General features: G+C 46.5%; 1 protein-coding gene across 5 annotated transcripts in view; it reads right to left on the minus strand.

Moving 5' to 3' along the window:
- Positions 1–18,521, minus strand: part of IQSEC3 (IQ motif and Sec7 domain ArfGEF 3) — a 99,733-nt gene that overhangs the window by 22,824 nt on the left and 58,388 nt on the right. For 4 of the 5 annotated variants that reach the window (XM_071422255.1, XM_071422258.1, XM_071422257.1 and 1 more), the window contains exons 3-5: positions 16,249–16,531; positions 8,913–9,991; positions 4,551–4,712 (exon numbers count right to left, since the gene is read on the minus strand). In XM_071422255.1, the coding sequence (XP_071278356.1) occupies positions 4,551–4,712; positions 8,913–9,991; positions 16,249–16,531 (1,524 nt within the window). The remainder of the gene's footprint in view (positions 1–4,550; positions 4,713–8,912; positions 9,992–16,248; positions 16,532–18,521) is intronic. The other variant, XM_071422260.1, reaches the window with a different exon arrangement.

Genomic DNA, 18,521 nt, shown 5'->3' on the forward strand with positions numbered 1-18,521 from the left:
GGCTCCCAGCTCTGCATGTTCTGAGAGCAGCTTGTCTCTCCCTGACTTTCCATGACAGAAGGACAAGACAACACAGGCTTGACAGACAGGAGACCTCCTCAACCCCAGGGAGAATGTCTCCAACAGCAACTTCCACTCCTAACACCAGCCAGACCCAACTCAGCACAATGTCTCCTCTGGTGGCATCTCTGCCCATTTCTCCTCTTGAAGAAGTGCACCAGGACAGCCACATCTGCACTCCCAAATCCCACAAGCTGAACACAAACCATCCAGTACCAGCACAGCTGACTCCATTCATGAAATCACTCACATTATCTTGTTCATGAATGAACTATGAATGGAAGTAATTCCTGAGTCAGGAACAGGTGGAGGGGAAGAATGGACTGAAGTGAAGGAAAGTATGAAGAAAGGAGAACAAAAGCAACAAATAAACACAGAATGAAGAAAGGATGCAAGAATGATGACGTGTCTTATATCAAAACTATGTGTTTAATGACTTGGGCCTGACTTTTTCAAAGCAACAGAATTATTTTTCTGCAGTATTTGACAAACAGATTTGATTAAAACTGCTCAGTACCACATAGGTCCTTTAATGGGCCAGGCTACTTCTCTCCATCTGTGTTCCCTGGACTGGTAGACACTGAAACCCTGGGGCAGGTCTCCAGTGACTCCCTCTCACTGGCTGCAGGACAGCCTGTAGTAGATTCTTGGATCTCACTGGATCTTCTTAGATCCTTCTGGATGCTGATCACAGTGAATGGTTATTTTGTGAGGTGCTTAAAATAAGTTATAAATGGGATTTATGCCCTGCAACAAAAAATGCCTAAAAGCTGCACACCCAGACTAAACTAGCACACTGAGAAAAACAACACTCTTGAGGGCCCCATTTTGTCTCTCATTGACAAAAGGAATTCATAAATTTCTAGAAGACACTAAACTTGGTGGTGGCCAACAACAAGTGAGATAAATCCTAGTTTTAAAGACTGAAGTCTTTTCTATACAAGGAAATTACATACTGCATCTTCCTAAAGAGACAGACCAGAGTGGTTCAGTGTTATCAATGCATGTGTGTCAATTATAGTCAGAAACTGTTGAAAATCTCCTGCTCTCTCTGTTGTTCCTCTGGCTAGCATGTAGAACTACTTGTGAATTATCCAGACACCTTTTTTGAGTTCCAAGAAAATCAGTTTAAGGTTGAGAGATAAGAGCATGAAGATGGAAAGAAGATTAGAATTTCAGGGCATTTAGGTGCTGGGCATGAAGGTGTGGGAAGGCAAAATAGCACACCAAAGTGCTCAATCCTCATAAAATGCTTACCTCACCTAAACCCCTGCCCTTTTACATAAAAGGCTTTGCAACCAGCATAGCACTTCTCTGGAGTTTTACATTCACTGGTGGCAGTAAAGTGGGATCATCTTCACCGTGCCAAATGCCACCCTGCACTCCTGAGCTCTGCTGTTTGACAGCAGGAACAGCCTTCTCTGTCAGCCAGCACAGCTTCAAAATCTCCAGAAGCCAAGAGAACTCTGCAGAGTACAGACCTAAGTCTGGACATTACAGCTGAGTCTGGAGTTTATAACCTGGGCAGCTCTGCCCTGCCTCAGAATGCACAAGGGAGGCTGACACTTTTGCAGATGTTTTAAGAGCTGTGCTATTATTTATTCATGCAGCTGAGTTAATTCAACCTGGATGCAATAGAAACATTGCTCACAATACACAATTGCAACATAAGTTTTCACATCAAGCAAAAGCTAAACTAACACAGCAAGTAGCATCAATAATTGAACTTGCTTTTGGGAGGTAGAGGAGGCTCCAGGGTCAGGTTTGGGATGTGAAAGAGCACAGACATCTCTTCCTGCATACAGGCTCCCTCACTGCAGGTGATCACAGCCTGTCCAAGCACTACTGCCTGCTCATGGCCACCCTGCCTGGCCATTTGACCTCAGCAGGACTAAGTGCCTGTTCTTCTTCTGCCCATTTGGGCCACAAAAATGACTGTGGTATTGGGCAAATTGTGCAAAAGCTACTGTATGAGCTCTCCTGTCTGCTGCATGCTCTCCAGGGAATGCCATGTACCTTTACTGAGCGTGGGTGGATGTGGGGACAGCGAGACAGCCCTTGCAGGCTTTGTCCTCCCAACCTGTGCCAGTGTTCCTGAGCTAGTTGGATGGGAGTTGGATGGGGAATGAGAACCCGACAAGGTCTTAGACAGCTCTAAAATGCCAAAAGGTCCCTGATCTGCCTCTTGCTCTCATAGAAACAGCTCGTAAGTTGTGACCAGCCCTTGGGATAGAGTGCACTGGAAATGCCAGCACACTACACTACACTGCCAGCCCTCTTCTTCCTGCAGCATGGACAGGAAAAATATCCAGGATTATAATTTTGGGCCATGATTTCTCCTTTCAATGCCTTATTTCCATGCATGGCACACTGCTGGGTGTGCAGCTATTGCCCATCCAGCTCTCACAAGCAGCTGATGAAAAATTTGCTTGCAAAACTCACCAACTATGCTCAAGCATACCCCCAAGCTCAGAACTGGCACAGGAAGAAAGTACCTTCAAATGGCACAGCTACAACCAGCTGAATGTGCATGTTTTTTCCTTCCTGTTTTAGAATATCCTACATATATTTTAAGTCTACTTTTATCTTTTATCCTCCAGTTTTTATCTTTGCCTTTATGGAAGACAAATTAGGCATTTATTGTGAAGAGGGGATGGCAGCACAGATTGACAGTGCAAGTATATCATCTGTGGCCTGGCAAGATCAGACACAGGTTTGAACCCTGAACTCAGACCCAGAAGTTTGATACCTGCTCAAGTACACAGAGTCCCTGCCCCAGATGTATCCATGCACACACAGCCTCAACATCTCAGTCCCCATCTTTGAGCCTTGTTTTCTACAGATGTTAACAGGATGGGCAAGGTCACTCCTTCACTGAATATTTGGAGTGTTACCATGAGAGGGGCAGTGGAAACTGCAAGTAATGAGCATGATGGAGTAGGGCCACCTGCTCCAATGGCTCCCATGCCTCATACAGGAAAAGGACAGGCAACCCCAGTGCAGCAGCTCCTGGGCACTGAGGCTGGGAGGCTGACACCAGGCTTTCCAATAGGCACTGCTCCCAGGAGCTGCTGACACTGAGTTTGTGGTCCCACGTGAGGCAGAGGAACATGATGCCAAATTTACTGTTACAGGGAAGTGTCAGCCTGTTGTTGTTGCAATATTCCTCTGTGTGTGCAGAGGCTAGGTTTGGACCTGAGCAGATTATCTGTGAGGGGAAGCAGCCCACACAATGCTTACTGGGGAAAAAGAGGCAATTACTTTTAATTGTAGTTCTCAGTGTGAAGAGACTGGACAGCACATGTGTATTGTTGCTGGACAAATCAATACTCCTACAGTATATTAAAAAAAGAGATGGCCCAAAGGTCAGGTGGGTACCTGCAGAAATAAGAAGTAGCAATTGCAGCTGGAATTAATTTTAAAATTTAGGCCTAGATTTGGCTCTTGAACTTTGGCATCCTCCAGTTTTTCTCTGGAGTAGAAGCGGTATGTGGATGGGATTTGGAGTTTCTTTATGGTTTGATTCAAGAGAAACCACTGCAAAATTCAAGGGAAATAGAGAACATTTTGGAAAATTGGGAGAATGTAATAAAGGACGCAGTGCAAAGGACTTCCTGTCTAATGGAAAGGCAGCTCTCACTAAGAGTTGTGCTTCTGCATAATAAAAGAAAGACACAGCTGAGTGCTGGTCATGCCTTGAAATGAGTCTCTGAATGAACCAGACTTGAAAGAGGAGATATGTGCAGGCTGAGAGATGCATGGCTTGTGACCAGGAGAGGGTCACAGTGAAAGAACTGAAGGAAACAATCCAGCAAAGGCAGCCACTGAACAGAAGCAGGAAGGGAACCTCAGATTTTGTTCTGTAAAGGGACAGCTCAGCTTGTTGGAGATTTTGGACTGGAGATGCTCCTCAGTGCTCCATGGCTGCTGTGGCAATGACAAGCCCTTAGTAGCATCTTTTCATAGGCAGGCCTCCTCATCACCACAAACAGGACCTTGTAATTATCCTCATAATGCAGTTGGACCAACTCAAAAGGCCACCAATTTCCAACCTGGACAGAAAGAGAACTGAGTATGTTGCCAGCATTCACTTCTCCCTGCTGGTCTCACAGCAAGAAGTAGATATTTTTCCTCCTCTGTCTCTCTTAGTACTTCCCAGAAGGCATCAGAGGTACTTTATATGGATGGGATGAGACCTCACCAAAGAGTTTCCCAGCCCCCAAACCTGCCAGCAGCACTTGTTCTACCACCTGACAGTGCTGAGCTCCTGCTAGGTGACCGCAGGCCTGCTGAGGAAGGACTGAAATGAGAGAAGTGATGATATGAAGGGTGACACACATAGCTGGGAAATGTGTAGAGGGATGCCAGATAGGGACTGGCAATGGTGGAGTGCGGGCAAAGGGGCATGGAGTGCTTGCTGGTGCAGCCAGGGGTAGAGCTGGCAACTCCTTTAGAGTGGAGGGATGGGGGGAAGAGGTTTCCACACTTACTCCAGAACATCCCTGTTGAACTGCTTCTTGCTGTTGCCCAGGAATTCCCCAATCATCTGGCGGCTGAGGCCCTTGCGCTGCAGCAGGAAGTGTGCCACCCCAATGGGGGTGTCTGGGATGAAGCCTCGTGAGATCAGGAACTGGATCCCTTTGTCTGGGTTTCTGGAAGGGAAGGACAGAGACATGGTGAGTTTGCATGAGCTCTTGGAGCATTGTTGCCTCTGGCTCACCCCATGGCTTGCATCAGTGCAGCCCTTGGTATGTGTCTGGGCTCCTACGTGTTCACGGCGTGTCAGGAATGGGACTGGTTGGGGTGAGGAAAAGTGACTTGCTGTGTGCCCCCCTGGCTGCTGCTGAGGACAAAATGATGTCATAGGACCTGTTGTGTCACTTGCAGAACCTGCTGTCACCTGGTAATCACAAGTGGCATCCCACTGCCACAACAGATCCTACTGCATTGTACCACGCCTCATAAGTGACTCTTCTGCCATCCATCTGCTCCACAGTCAGAGGCCCTTCCCTCTGTGAAGAAATTCATGAGACATTGCTGCCATGGTCTGTGGGCAAATGAGGCTCAAGGCTCCAAGGGGAATAACCAAAAGTGGGCATTTTTTCTGTTAAACAAATAATTTTGTTTTTCATAGATTTTCAACATTCAGTGTAGAGTGATACTTTTTTACCTTCCTCACCTGAGCTTGATGTTGGCTGCCTGAACAGAAATCTCATACTCAGATTTGTTTGCTTCTCTTCTACTCCCCCCACCCTTAGCTGTGATTTTCTTCCCTTCTCTATTGATTCATGCCCTCAGGCAGAAATCTTTGTGTGTGAGAGAAGGCACCCAGAGAATGCTTTGTCGGAAGAAGGGAGGGAGCAGTGTGCAGCTCCCAGACAGAGGGCTTTTCTCCCTCTGTGGCTGTGAGCATCTCTCTGAGAGCAGGTCTGGTGCTGAGTGGGCCTGATTGCCTGGCTGTGGGAGTGATTTTCTGCTTCTTAATGTGCCAGTGTCTGTGCCTGCACACACAGCTCTTACAGAAGCAGAGTGGTTTGGGTTGGGAGTGACCTTTAAAGGCCATCTACTCCAACCCTCCTGCAGTGAGTGGGGACATTTTCAGCTGGATAAGGTTGCTCAGAGAACCCTCCTACCTGATATTCTATATCTCCAGGGATGAGGCATCCACCACCTCTCTGGGCAACCTGTGCCAGTGTTTCACCACCTTCATTGTAAAAATCTTCTTCCTTACATCTAATCTAAACCAGCCTTCCTTCAGTTTAACAGCATTACCCCTGGTTCTATTGCCAAAGGCCCTGATAAAACATCTGTTCCCATCTTTCTGTCCTGGTTTATAAGCCCCTGTGTATGTGGGAGTGCTGTGAGTTTCTGTGGTGCCTTTTCTTGCAGACAAGAACAAACAGTACGTGTGTATTGTGCAGGAAGTTTTCCTCCCATATTTCAGTCTGCCCCACTGAAGGGTCTCTGTCATGGTGCACTGTGCACAGGTGAATCACTGCAATGGCAGGAGGATTGCCACATTTCTTTGGTTCTCTGGGAGAGGTAAGAGGGTGACTTCATGATATGATGTCATGCTTCCATCATTAATCCAAATTCAGGGTTCCTTGTCAAGGCTCAAGGAGTGAGTTTGCTCAGGCAGTTTCCTGGGGTGAGGAAAGAATAGGATGAGATTTCAGAGCACGTGAATGCATGATATGCACAGGCACAGACTGTGACATTGTCAGGTGGTGAAGTATGTGGGTGAGCAACATATGTCTAGCTATAAGGGGAGCTGCATTCAGCAGAATGGCCTGCTCCTTACAGGGGCCTCACGGACATGTAAAAAGTAGATGGGCTTGAAATAGTTCTGCTTACTCTGTAATGTCAAAAGAAAATATCCTGGGCAGTGTGGCATTGCTGGGGAGAGGGCTGCAAGAATAATCAGCCCATTAAATTTATAAACAGGAGAGGTGCAAGATCTGATAGTGAAAACCCCAGGCCTTCTTCAGGGAAAAGCAACAATACACCTTCTTTATTATCATACAGACCTACTGGTTCACCGCTGAAGAGTACAGGCAGAGTTCCCTGCTAAGTGCAAAGGTGATATGGTTGGGACACAAGTCAAACTGAACACCAGAGATTCATAAAATGCACATCCACCTGCACACTGTGGTATTTTGCAAGGGACAGTACGATGTTCACAACACAAGGATGAACTCAGTTATACCTGTGTGACTCCAAAGTCACTGGACTGACTTTGGATCCACTCCAGTGGGGCTGAGAGTTTAATCTGGCCAGAAAAATGCACACACTAGAATGGATGTGCAGGTTTCAGTAGAGATGGTACACACAATGCCATCAAAGGATGCAGGATAAAACAGTACAGCTGTGACAGTCCTCCTGCACTGCCTGGACTATAACTCAAAAAATTCTTTCACTAACAGTAGCCTTTCATCAGTTTTTCCCAGGATTCAATTTGTTCTGCACAAAATCCTGATAGCAATACAGCATCTCTGCCACTGAACACCTGCAGATGTATCCCACGTAGTGCAGCACGAAGCTTTTACCCAAAGGTGCAGCAGACAACTCTACTCCTCTCTCTCCTGAGCCTGGTCCCTGCTATTCATTTTTGGTGCTGCAGGGGTGTTAGGCAGAGCCAGCAAATGCTGCGGGATTCCTCAGTCCTGCTGTCTTTCCCTCTGCCCACGCAGCCAGCTGCCCACACACGCTGAGCTATCACAGCAGTGCTGCATAATGAAGCACTCACCATTCCAGGGATTTCACCCCCTCACGGTGCAGCAGGGATGGGGAAAGTGCCACTGCATCGATGTGTTTCCAGGGGCCTGCTCCAAGCCAGAGCACTCCCTTCCAAAAATGCACAGCAAGGCCAGAGAGACTGTGGCAGTTCCCACTGGAAACTGCAGGCTTTCAGCTCCTGCTCCAGGGAAAGCCAGGAAAAAGGATGTGCGCACACACACACACACACACAGCCTCAGCTCCATGGCCTACAGATCAGTGCCTACAACCCAAACCTCACAAGAGTAAACTGGCTTCTCCCTGGAAATAGACAGGGAAAGCCACAACCAAATAACTGCAGAAAGCTTAATGGCCCTCCCAGCCCCTTGGAGAAGAAACCACAAGGGGAGCCACATGTCCCTTAGACACTGCTCAGAGATTGAAGAAAGACATCATTCCCCAGAGCTAACAAGTTATTTTTCTCACTCCTGTCCTCCAACCTGTACTCAGAACAGGAAATATGTCCCTCTCAGATCTGTAAGAGTCCCAAATCTGTCTGACCTAACATCACTTCACTTCTGGGTGTGCTCTGAGACCAACCCTAAAAAACTCTCTTCCTGTTCCCTGCCTCCTGGAGCCTACATGGTACACATATATAAATCCTGTGCATTGCCCCTTTGTCTGTGAAAAACTTCTGCCTAGGGCTGCATAATGATCAGTCCTTGCTTTGACTAAAATGCCCACGCTAATGTGTGGAGAAACGTTCTCCTAGTATGGGTATATTACATCCTCATTATTAGGGGACTCAAATGGAAACAAAGACAGAGATATGAAAGTGTGATGATAAAGCAAAACACAGTACTTCTCATGGCTTGCTTAGATGACAAAAGTCTCATTAAAAGGCAATGAGCAAATCTAAATCTTAAGGGAGCTCAGCTCCTTTCTGCCTATCCACGTGTGACCCTGTGAGTTAACCTCTTCTGATGGTGACCTCTGCTCTGCTTTTGCTTTCACACCTACAGCCTTCTCATAGGATATCAAACTCAGATATGTCAGAGACAGGTGACTAAACCTGGTCTGTCAGGTGAAAATATACCCAAGTATCTCAAGGAAAATGACAGCCAGAGATAAATTTTATCATTATGACTCATACTGGGCTAGCTAAGCTCAGCTCTACCTCTGTCTCCCTCTCTCTTTACTTGGAATTGCCCCGTGTTAAGTAACCAGAGCTGGGTTTACAGTCCTAGCTATGTTTGGTGCAGGGTAGGACTTGCACCAAACTAAGCTAGGACGGTAGCTTAGGACTCCTTTGCAACAGAGTGAAGCAGAGTGAGCCCAGGCTCAGCTGGTGGATGCCAAAGGGACAGCAACTGGAACTGAAGGTTCAGTGAATTGTGAGAGCATGGGCACTGCTCATGGGCTTGTTCCTCTGTTAGGCAGAAGAGAAGGACAGTACTTGGGAGAATTTAGGGAAAGAGCTTCTGGGAAGCCAACCTGTGTTGTGCACTGCATACCCGGATGGTCATGCCCTTGAATACGGATGAACTTCCCTGGAGATGGATCTAGACCAAGAACCTGCCATCATCTGTTCCTGTGAAGCATAACACTGGCTGGGAAATAGAGGAAGAGTCACTTACATATTAAAGAGGTTCAGCCCAATGCGGTAAAGGCGTTTCCTCATGGTGTCTGTGGAAAGTGTGGGCGACTTGCAGCTGGCTGGGTTCTCGCAGTGGTACCTTGGGAGACTGAGGATCATGGCCTGCAGGGCTTCTTTTGAGGACACCTCGGAGGCTGACTTGGCTGAGGTGGAGGTGCTGCTGCTGCTCAGCTGCTCTGAGTTGTCTGCATTCTCAGACTCCAAGCCTTTGCTTTGTCCTGCCTCATTGCTTGCATCAAACTGGAGCTTCTGCACCGCCATCTGATCTGGCTCAGCGCTGCTGTCCCCTGTGCCATTGGTACTGACATCCACCTCGGTGGAAGTGAGGCTGTTCTCAGGTAAGCTCTCTGGGGCAGACAGTAGTTCACTGGCTTCTCCCTCCCCTTCTCCTGGGCTTTCTTCAGCCTTGGTAGGTGGAGACAGCCCAGCCTGGTCATTGCTGCTGAGACAGTTTGCCATGGACACCGAGGTAGATGATGAGACAGAGATGTTCTTGTTGTCGATCTGCACTGTGACATCTCGAAAAGCCATCATGAGAGTGCTGCTGCTCTTGGGTAGAGTATCTGGCAGGAGACCTTCCTCCTTCTCCTGATCCTGTAGCTCAGCCTCTAAGTCTTGGTTTGGCTGCATGGAGCTAGCGCTGAAGGTCTCCCTGATCTGGTAGGAGCCCCCATCTTGCAGGGAGCACATGGTCTTGAGGCTCCAGGTGCTGAGGGCGTCATCGATGGATTTCGCCAGGGACTGAACTTGTTCAGTGAAGGAGTCCTCCAGCTCGGTTAGTGCCCCACTGATAGTGGCCGGCAGGGACGGGGACCTCACCAGTGGGATGCCCACGAAGTTGTACCCTTCCACCAGGGCCTTCTCCGCGGAGAAGCTCTCCGAGTTCTGCACGCGGACTTTCCTCAGGGAGATGCGGCGCGGCATGCGGCTCTCCAGCAGGGAGTTGCGGATCTTCTCAAAGTTCTTGCTGAGCTGGTACTGCCGGAACGCGGTCTGGATGGTACAGGCTGCCCTGCGGGACACCAGGTGGCCGCCGTATTTGTGTTCTAGCATTTCGATCTGAAAAACAGACAGCAGATACATTAGTTCTTGCTGATTGCCTCCTGATGGCTTCTTATTGTCCAACTTCCTACACTGATCAGTCTTCAATGACTGTCAAAGGAACTTCTGACACCGAATTAACTTTTCCCTGCAATGCCATGCCCCTGATTTCAACAGAAGGTTCCCATTTGGGCATGACTGGCTAAATCATCAGCGCCATGAGCTTCCTCACAGCTGTAATGGGATCCTGCCTCTTCCTAGAGTGCCAGTCATAAAAGCTGGAGCCTGCAGGTGCCCTTCCCTTGCAGACTCACTTCTGATGGCCTTTAGGGCAAGTTCATCACTGCAGATACAACATTCCAGCAATATGTCTTCCTGCTCAGCAGTGCTCTGGTAATGTCAAGCATTATCTCTTGTCTCAGAGTGTTACTAATGCTTCTCCCCTTCTTAGCAACCTTAGGAAATACTCTTAGCAAAAGGAGAAATCATTCAGAAAATGGAAAAAAAATTAATTTTTAAACGCAAAGAATGCTGGCTTGATCTAGCAGTTAGCAAGAAACATAAACTTCCATATAAGTTAGTGGAGGCTGAGCTTGTTCTGAGTTGTGTCTTTTAAAAAGTACTCTGAATCCCAAAGTGTTTTCCTTTTTGATATCTGAATTTTTCAGGTGTCAGCCAGCAATGAAAAGAAAAATACCCAGAAAAAGAAAGACTCTCAGTTTTGAAAGGAAAAAAGTCTGTATTTTAAATGTTGAGACAAGATAATAAAAAATGCAGAAGGAGGATTTACCTGAGCTGGTAACGACAAGCACATGTAAATACATCGACACACACCATCTCAACTGGCTTCAGCAAAGCAGGTGTGTATGGCTGTTCCTGTTGTCTAGAATTTAAACTTCCTGGAAATCCCCCACTCTTCCTTTGCAGCTGGGCTTTCACTAACAAATTCCAGGAGAATGACAGATGATTTGGTTCCAATGAATGACTGACAGAGGAAAAGGGGGACAGTGTGAAGATGAAGGTGGAAGATGGGGTTAAAAAAAAAAGGAGAATGAACTCAAACTACCTTCACTGAGGTTTAGGCTATAAGCTATCATTGGCACTTCACAGGGCAGAGTGCAGGTGCAGACTGTAGTGTTAATGTGTGTCTGCACACATGTAGAAAAACCAAAAAAAGTTGAAAGGCAGGACTGAGAGTGCTGGTGAAGTCAGTCCTGAATTAGCAGAGGAGTCACTGCATCAGTCATGAGGTGAATTTGAGCTCATTAGCAGAACCAAAGGACAAGTTTTACTGACTGCATCCTCATCCCCAGACACAGCACTTGTCCCTCACCATGCCTTGTTGGCCCAGTACTCACAGTTTGAAAAGCTGAGCTCCACAAGATCTGAATTTAAGTGCAAATTGCTTTCACAGTCCAAGTGAGACTGAGGCATGAGCTCACAGAGTCATGTTGTGTCACCTGCTTCCTTCTTTTTCATAGCATGACGTAAGTTACAGATAAAACCACCAGTGAGTGATGTAGGGACACGTAAAGACCTGATCTGACAGCTATGAGAAGTGTAAATGACCTCTGGAATCTCTCCAATACTGACTCCTCTGGAAGTAGAGGAAGATAATGTGACCTTGGGAGATGACAGGCAGAGAGGAGCAACCTAAGCCAGCCATTTTGTGTCTGCGCTGGTGTCCTGGCTGTGGAGCAAGCACTGGGAGGCTGACATTTATGGAAGAGAGTGGGATGGGGAGCACATCCTTTCATATTTCCCTCTCTGGACATGAAGCAGGGACCTTTGCCTTGTGCTCAAACATCAGGTGATCAGGTGATTCTGTTTTCTGCCTGCCTTGCCCTTGAGCTCATGGTCTGTCCAAGGCGAACATCAAAGCCCAGCACTAAGAAATACCAGCAATTTTCTTAGTGATGGCGTTGGCTACTGCAGTTGCAGAGGTAGCTGGCTCAGAGCTCTGTTTACCCCTAATTTAAAGAACATTTGCCTAATACTTTCACTGCTGCCCTCCCAGAAATGGTCTGCATAAATGTTGCTAAAAATCACCCCCCAATAATCATGGGTACAGTGTCATTTACCACAAGACCTGGCAGCAGGCCTTTTGGATAAACAAGGACATCTTAAATCCTGCCATAAAATCAACACTCCTGATACATGTCTTTAAAGTTGGCCTGCCTGGAAAGAGACTGAACTATCCCTTGACCCATTCCTTCAGGATGAAGGCTCATGCAAATAAATATAAATTACATCAGTAACCTGCAAAGGCCCAACCCAGACAGTTATTACTGACTACTCACCATTGAAATAATGATCTGGTTAATGAATAATGAAAATGTAGAGCTAATTGTGTTAGGAGAAAAAGAGGAACAAATGAGAGAGACAGAATAACAGTAAAGTGCAAAATAAAGCAGAAGCAAGAGCCTTACAATTATCTGAGGTTTCCAAGGAGGTGACAGCCATTCTGAAAACAAGAAATTCATATGCTCTGATCTTATTAGAGGCCAAGACAAGATGTCATTGCTGATCTAAAGTAAAAGGCCAGTTTATCTCATGCAAGGACAGTGCCAAAAATGGCAGGCTTTAATAGCTAGTGAGGAGAGATCCTTCTAAAAGTCTAAAGGAACAGAGCAAGCTGTCAGTACCTCGATAAAAAACACCACCAGCTTTTTGCAGTCCATAATCTCAGTCCTCCCAAAGGACTAAGGCATTAAGGAGCAGAACAAGATCTGAAGTGAGAGGGCTCCTCATCAACTAGTTTGTTTTCTAGTTCATACCAGGGGTGCAAGGCCGAGTTCTGCATGTGATCCGCTGCCTGCTGGCACCGTCCAAAGCAAGAGGAATCCTACAGTATCTTTCAGCAGGCATAACAGGGACAGGGAGTGTTCCAAGGGATGCTTGAGAAGACTGGCAGAGCTATATGCAGCATCCCCATAGAGAGAAGTGCCCTCCCCACCCTTGTTTGCTAGCAGTGGGTCTCTGTCTCTCTTTCTTTGCTGTTGCCCAGACATTTGCTGCTTATGGATGTCTGAGACATACTCATTTGCTGTCAGACTGAGCTAACTAACAGTCCAAAGGAATTAAGGATTTCACACAGCTGTAGCCTGTGTTCTTCCCCTCCAGAGGAGGGGAGGGCGTCTGTTAGCACCACAGCAGTCATGGGTAATGGAGATATAAGTCTGGATGGCTGGAGGAACCTTCTGTTCTCATCTGAGAGCTGAGAAAGGCCAGACATGATTGGCCTTCTCTTGCTCCTAATAAACCCCACGAATTACAAGTAATTGCCTACTTAAAGCTACTCTTCTCTGGGGAATGATCTGACAGCCGGCGCCAAAGGAAGGGGAGAGCAGGAGGGGGATCGGGGGGGATTTCAAAGAATAATTAGCTTAATACATTTCTGGGCCTCAGTATGAACACTCATTCTGAGCAATTGTGGCTGAATTAGAAATGGCTGTGAAATATCCACTGCCATGAGGGATTGCGTATGAAGGGAGATTTAACAAGGTCAAGGCAAGCCAAACTGCAGGCCTGGATATGGCCAAACATTTGAGGTGCACACCCCATGGCTTTGGTGCCGTAGGCATAAATTTATAAATCTGCCAGGAGAGACCACTTATTCTCTGTTAGCACTGGTTTTCTACCCAGGCTGCCACCATGTTATAACCAGAAAAGAATCAGGCTCAGGGACAGAATCTGAATCACTTAAGGCAAAAAAAAAAATTAAAAAAAAATACTTAAAAAGCATGCATGTCACTCATTTTTAATGCTTCTCCCTCCCTCCAGCCTCTCACAATGCAGGACGTTGCTATAAGGGATATTTGTTAATGGAGTGTTTTCCTTTATCCATAGGACATGTGCTGCCCTTCAGCACAGCCCAAGTGTATGTATGACTGAAAGCATTTTCCCTACATTACAATAGAGTCTAAGCACAGGGGAACTTTAGTACTTGAGTCTCTGTTCCAGCCTCCCAGCATAGAGTACTTCTGCTCTGTGCACTGTCAGAATTCTCTGCTTCATGGGGTAGTGTAGGGGAATAGAATATAAGTAAATAAAGGTAGTATAGAAAGTAATCTTATCCCCTAAGGGCTGCAGCTGAACCAATTACTAAAGATTAGGAGCAGGCCTGATGTTAACAGGCTGCAGCTGTAGCCAATCAGAAGAGTGTTATAAAAGAGTGGATTGGTAGGAACTGGAGTTAGTTAGCTGCTGTGAGGACAAGGAAGAGTTAGTGCCCAGAGGAGCTGCCTACAAGAAATATCAGGGAGGTATGAAACTCTAGCAATAAGGAACCCTTACAATGTAATGACAATAGAACTCTTGCAATATAATGACAACAGGGAAGGGAGCAAGGAGAGCCATGAAGCCACTCACCAACTCTCTAGGATGATGCTGAGGGGCTATGACTGGTCCAAGTCTTGCAGAGGAGGCTGCACTTTACCCTTCTTCCTTACTAGCACTCAATTCTCTCTCAAAAGGTAAATGTGACTTCAATTGTGCAATGAAACTGAAAATGTCTCCTTGCACCTTTTCTTTTACTGTGAGTTCTATTCCTGTATTACAAGTTCTCCTATAAGTAGTGTTCTACTGGGACAGCACGGTGCAGGTCCTATCACTGTTATTCCCATTTAAGAAATCTACCTGATGAGTAAACTGAGAGGAGTATCTATAAAAACACATACTACAGTGGAAGAATTATACTTTTCATGGCCTGAAAAACCCCCCTTCCAGAGGCTGCAGGCAATTCACTGAAGACACCTGTGAGTCTGGAGAGGCACACAAATTGTAAGGCCCCTTTGGTGTGCGTGGTTTCACCGAGGAAATAGGCTCAGTCCCTGCAAGGTCGTTTCTGTGAGGCACCAGACATTAATGAACAATCAGCTGAACATGTCTCTCTTGTTCACATGCATCCAGGGCAGATTTGGCCTCTGCTGCAAGAACAATGATATGGCAACATGACCTTAAAGCTAAAATAACGCAGGACAGACACTCCCCAGGACAAACCAGAGCAGCTGTAGGCTAAGAACATGCAGTCAAGATGTGGCACACCCTGAAGATATTCACGTTAGCTTGTGAAGCCCGTTAATTAGTCTCTCTTATTTTTTTCCTGGTGTGATGCAAGAATTCTGTCTGAGTATGCAGCATTTTGAGAAAGACAGGATTAGAGAGCAAATGTATCTCTTTTGCTCGGAAATCTATTGGTCATTGATCTGACATGTATGTTTAGGGACAGCATCTGTGCCTTGAGGGAAGTGGTAGAGAGATGTCCCAGAAAGTAGCAGCTTCTTCTGTGGAAACCTCATTAGCAGAGACCCTTCAGCTGCAATAGCACAGCTTCCACTGAACTCTCCCCCTGTCACTTGTCCTCCTCACCTCACAGACTGCAGGGTCTGCCTGTCCTACAGCCTCTGACTGAGCTGCCTTCCCAGGGAAAAGGCACAAATTGTGCTTTAGGTTCTGTTTTGCACAACAGCTCTCCTGGACAGTAATCTGTAGAGATGAGAAGGGAGGGGACACATAGCACCTGTGAAGGAGGAGGCCAGCTGCCATTAGCCCCTGTCCCACTGTCTCCTGCTGGGAGTCCACCGGGACACACAGCTAGAGATGGGCATGCTTGTGCTCTGGAGCTAGGCTGTAGCCCCAGGCACAGAATGCAACTTGTAGGACTGAATAATTTTCTTTTACTTTGGTAAACTTGCCTATCTCTTCAGCATCCTCCTCTGGACTGAAGGCAGTGGTGGCAGCAGTGCACAAACATTGTGGTAGATGCTGTGCAGGACACTCATTGAATAAATCCCACTTCCTCTTGAAAGCTCATGCTAGTACAGAAGTGTGCTGGGGGCCTGCCCTGCATGCTCCAAGATGGCAAGATGGTTCTTGGAGACTCATCCATGAGGGAAGTAATTTGGAACAACCATTTGCTGGGAGCCCAGTTCACACTGTACACTTGAGAGTAAGGCACTACCCTTGGATGCTGCTGCTTTTGGCTGCCTGCAACCCATCTCTAAGCCTACACTCACAACTGGGTTTCCAGGTCCATTTTGGACCACTGAATCCAGGCAATGAGGAGCAGATGCCAGCAGTTTGGGTGAAAGAGTGACTCAGTCACAGAGGGGAATCTACTTCCTCCATCAGCCTCACGTGGAGGCTAGGCAGGGCAGAAGCTCCAGGTGAACAAAAGGCTAATGTATTTGCTGAAAGTCATTCCACCACAGTGCAAATACAGTCCCACCCTCCCCATCCCCTTCTCCCACAGCCTGAGGAGGAAGCCTTGGTACCTGTTTATTCTTTAGGTCAAGGGAGAGCTCATAATCGGAGGCAGCCGCATGGGAACACGAGGCCGTCCCTTTGCTGCGCTGCACTCTCACTGGGGAGCCCGTGTGGTGGAGGCTCGCCTTCTGCACCAGAGGGGAACACCCCGCTGCCTGCTCTTCTTGGAGCTCCTCATGCTGGGCTCTTAGCGGGTCGGACCTGCCTTCCTGGCCACTCTGTCTGCCGGCCTCCTTCGGATCCTCCGTTTCACACCCGGCTTTCTTGCTTGTGGAACCGCTGGGATCGTCACTGTGAACAAAACGCAATGTTTTGCTTTTTTATTTGTTTATATTATATTTGATTTATGACCATGTTTGCTGCTGTTTGTTATACTCCTTCCCTGAGCTGCGTTTTAAATGTCTAGGGAGCCTGGGCTGTCAGGGGTCTCCTCCAGTGATGCATCAGGATTGGAGGTTGATCTATCCAAAGCTCTGATGCCTCCCTCTCCAAGGGCAGGCATCCCTGTATGAACCAATCCTGTGACTCCTCAAACTGCCTGGTTTCCTCCATTCCAGCTGCTGCAGTTGGAGGAGGTGGAGAGCCAAGGAAGGTGTCATGGTCTGTGGACACCTTTCCTGCCCTTTGGAGCAGCTGGCAATCACCCCTGTGCACCTGCCACCTACTGCTCAGCATCTCTGCACATCTTGAGTCCCATCTGGCATGGAGCCTGGATCCCAAGGAACCAGTTTCCCCTTGGAGTTCCTAAGGGCATGTGGGAAATGGGGCAGGGGCGGCTGAATGGTGCTGAGTTTCCAGAGAAACTCTTGGAGAGCTGAGAATACGAAGGGGCAACAGAGCCAGCCAGCCCTGAGATCCTGACCCTTTAAAGGGTATCTCCAATACAGCCATAGCAGACTGCAGAGCTTCCATGAAAGAAGCTGCCTCTTCCTCACCCACAAATTGCTATGCCACTGAGATCTTGTGGAGAAAGGAAAGTTCACTTTTCTCCTGTCAGCCACAGCAGCAGCCGTGTGAAGCCAGGGTCTGACAACAGTGCACCCTAAGAGAAGGGGACATCTTGCTCCAGGTACGATGGGATTAGCATGTCTGATCCACTGAAGTGATGAGGAAGTCTGTACTTAACCCTTCTTAAAAAGTATATTCCAAAATCATCCAAATTCAAACAAGATTTTGTTGTTCTGGGGTTCTGTTTGAACCATGAGAGTGTTTGTTCATTGTTACCTTAGCCTCCTTCTTGTAGCTACAGAGGAATAATTTATGATTTCCAAAAGTGCACAAGCCTACTGGCTGCTACTCCAGCAAGTGCATCAGACACGTTTCCAGTGGTTTCCAAGGGATGAGCATTCAGCTGAGAACAACATCCAGTTTGGATATAATTACACGGAACCAATGCATTTAATTTCACTGAAACCAAGGATGTGTATTGCCTCCCATACTTAAATGCTATTAAATGATTTAATTCACTTCTGAAACATATCTCTTTCTCTTGGATTTGCTCCACATATAACCAGTTCTGCTATCAACTAGATAATAAATCATTTTATGATTGGTGTTGATGTCAGAGCAAAGAGAGGTAAATTAGATATGATTTTATGTAGTGCCCAAATTACTTAGAAGCATTTAAGTCTCATTTTCAAAAGTGCTGTATGCCCTTAAGAGTCCAAATCTTCTAGCTGTAAATAGACTTTGCCTCCTAAGCCTCTGAGCACTTTTGCACATTTACTAGTACTTTAAAAGGAAGTTTATTCTCTCCAGTGGCAGCTTTTCTGTTCAATAGATTAACAATCAAATTTAGAAACATTCCCACAGTTTCTAAGAGGGCTCCAAATCTGATGAGCCAGACACTACCACAACTTCAGAATTAAGAAAGATGAAGGATTTAAATTTAGAAAGTTTCTTCTTTTATACACATGCTTATAGTCACCAGTTAGACTTAAAAAATAAATTCACAGAAGAAATCAGTCTCTTACGTAAATGCTCATACGTAAGTGCTATATGACCAACTTTGTCAAAGAGTATTAAAGTGACATCTTTGCATAATCATCAGTCAGGAAATACATTAAAATGAAGCATAAAACTGTTCTTTTAGGTTGAACACCTTATCAAAGTTTGCATTGTTCTATTCCTGATGCTACAATTTTTCCTACATCTAAAGATATTTTTAACTCTTTATTTTTAATTCTTTCTCTTCTATGTCTATCTACATAGCAGGAAATCTTACTAAAGGATTTTTCCCTTACATATCTCTACTGTAACATTTTTATTGGCAGCCCTTGTA

Source organism: Agelaius tricolor, unplaced genomic scaffold (assembly GCF_023055355.1).
Source record: "Agelaius tricolor isolate 1412-34295 unplaced genomic scaffold, bAgeTri1.0.p SCAF_3, whole genome shotgun sequence".
Lineage (NCBI taxonomy): Eukaryota > Metazoa > Chordata > Aves > Passeriformes > Icteridae > Agelaius > Agelaius tricolor.